Source organism: Cystoisospora suis (assembly GCF_002600585.1).
Source record: "Cystoisospora suis strain Wien I chromosome Unknown contig_3383, whole genome shotgun sequence".
Classification (NCBI taxonomy): domain Eukaryota; phylum Apicomplexa; class Conoidasida; order Eucoccidiorida; family Sarcocystidae; genus Cystoisospora; species Cystoisospora suis.
Window position 1 is genome coordinate 1 of NW_027156178.1, and position 316 is coordinate 316.

The 316-nt window shown below is 41.8% G+C and overlaps 1 protein-coding gene across 1 annotated transcript in view; it reads right to left on the bottom strand.

Annotated features, from left to right (window-relative positions):
- Positions 1–261: 261 nt before the first annotated feature.
- CSUI_006642 (ribosome-binding factor a) overlaps positions 262–316 on the bottom strand; it is a gene marked incomplete at its 3' end in the record, with an annotated part of 2648 nt that continues 2593 nt past the window's right edge. Inside the window, exon 3 of the mRNA XM_068066796.1 lies at positions 262–291. Within this exon, the coding sequence (XP_067921228.1) occupies positions 262–291 (30 nt within the window). The remainder of the gene's footprint in view (positions 292–316) is intronic.

The window sequence follows — 316 nt, forward strand, 5'->3', positions numbered from 1 at the left end:
GAAGAAAGAAAGAGAGAAGAGAACAAAAGTATACATAAGAGAAAGATCTCAAACACTTTGTCTTCCTCTTTGCCTCATACAAAAGAGATAGATCTATCTCTCTAGAATGTGGATCGGAGAAGTTATGTCTCCCACGTGATGGATAGTTCGCGCATGTCTTTCTCCTACCACTGCATGCGGAGAGGGGAGAAGAAAAGGAAGAGGTCTCTTACATGCGAAGTTAAAGGAGAATAGAAAGAGAGGCTTGGTCTCTTCCTCTTGTCGTAAACATGTGTAAGAAAGATCTCGATTCTAGTGAGAGAGAAAGAGAGAGGGA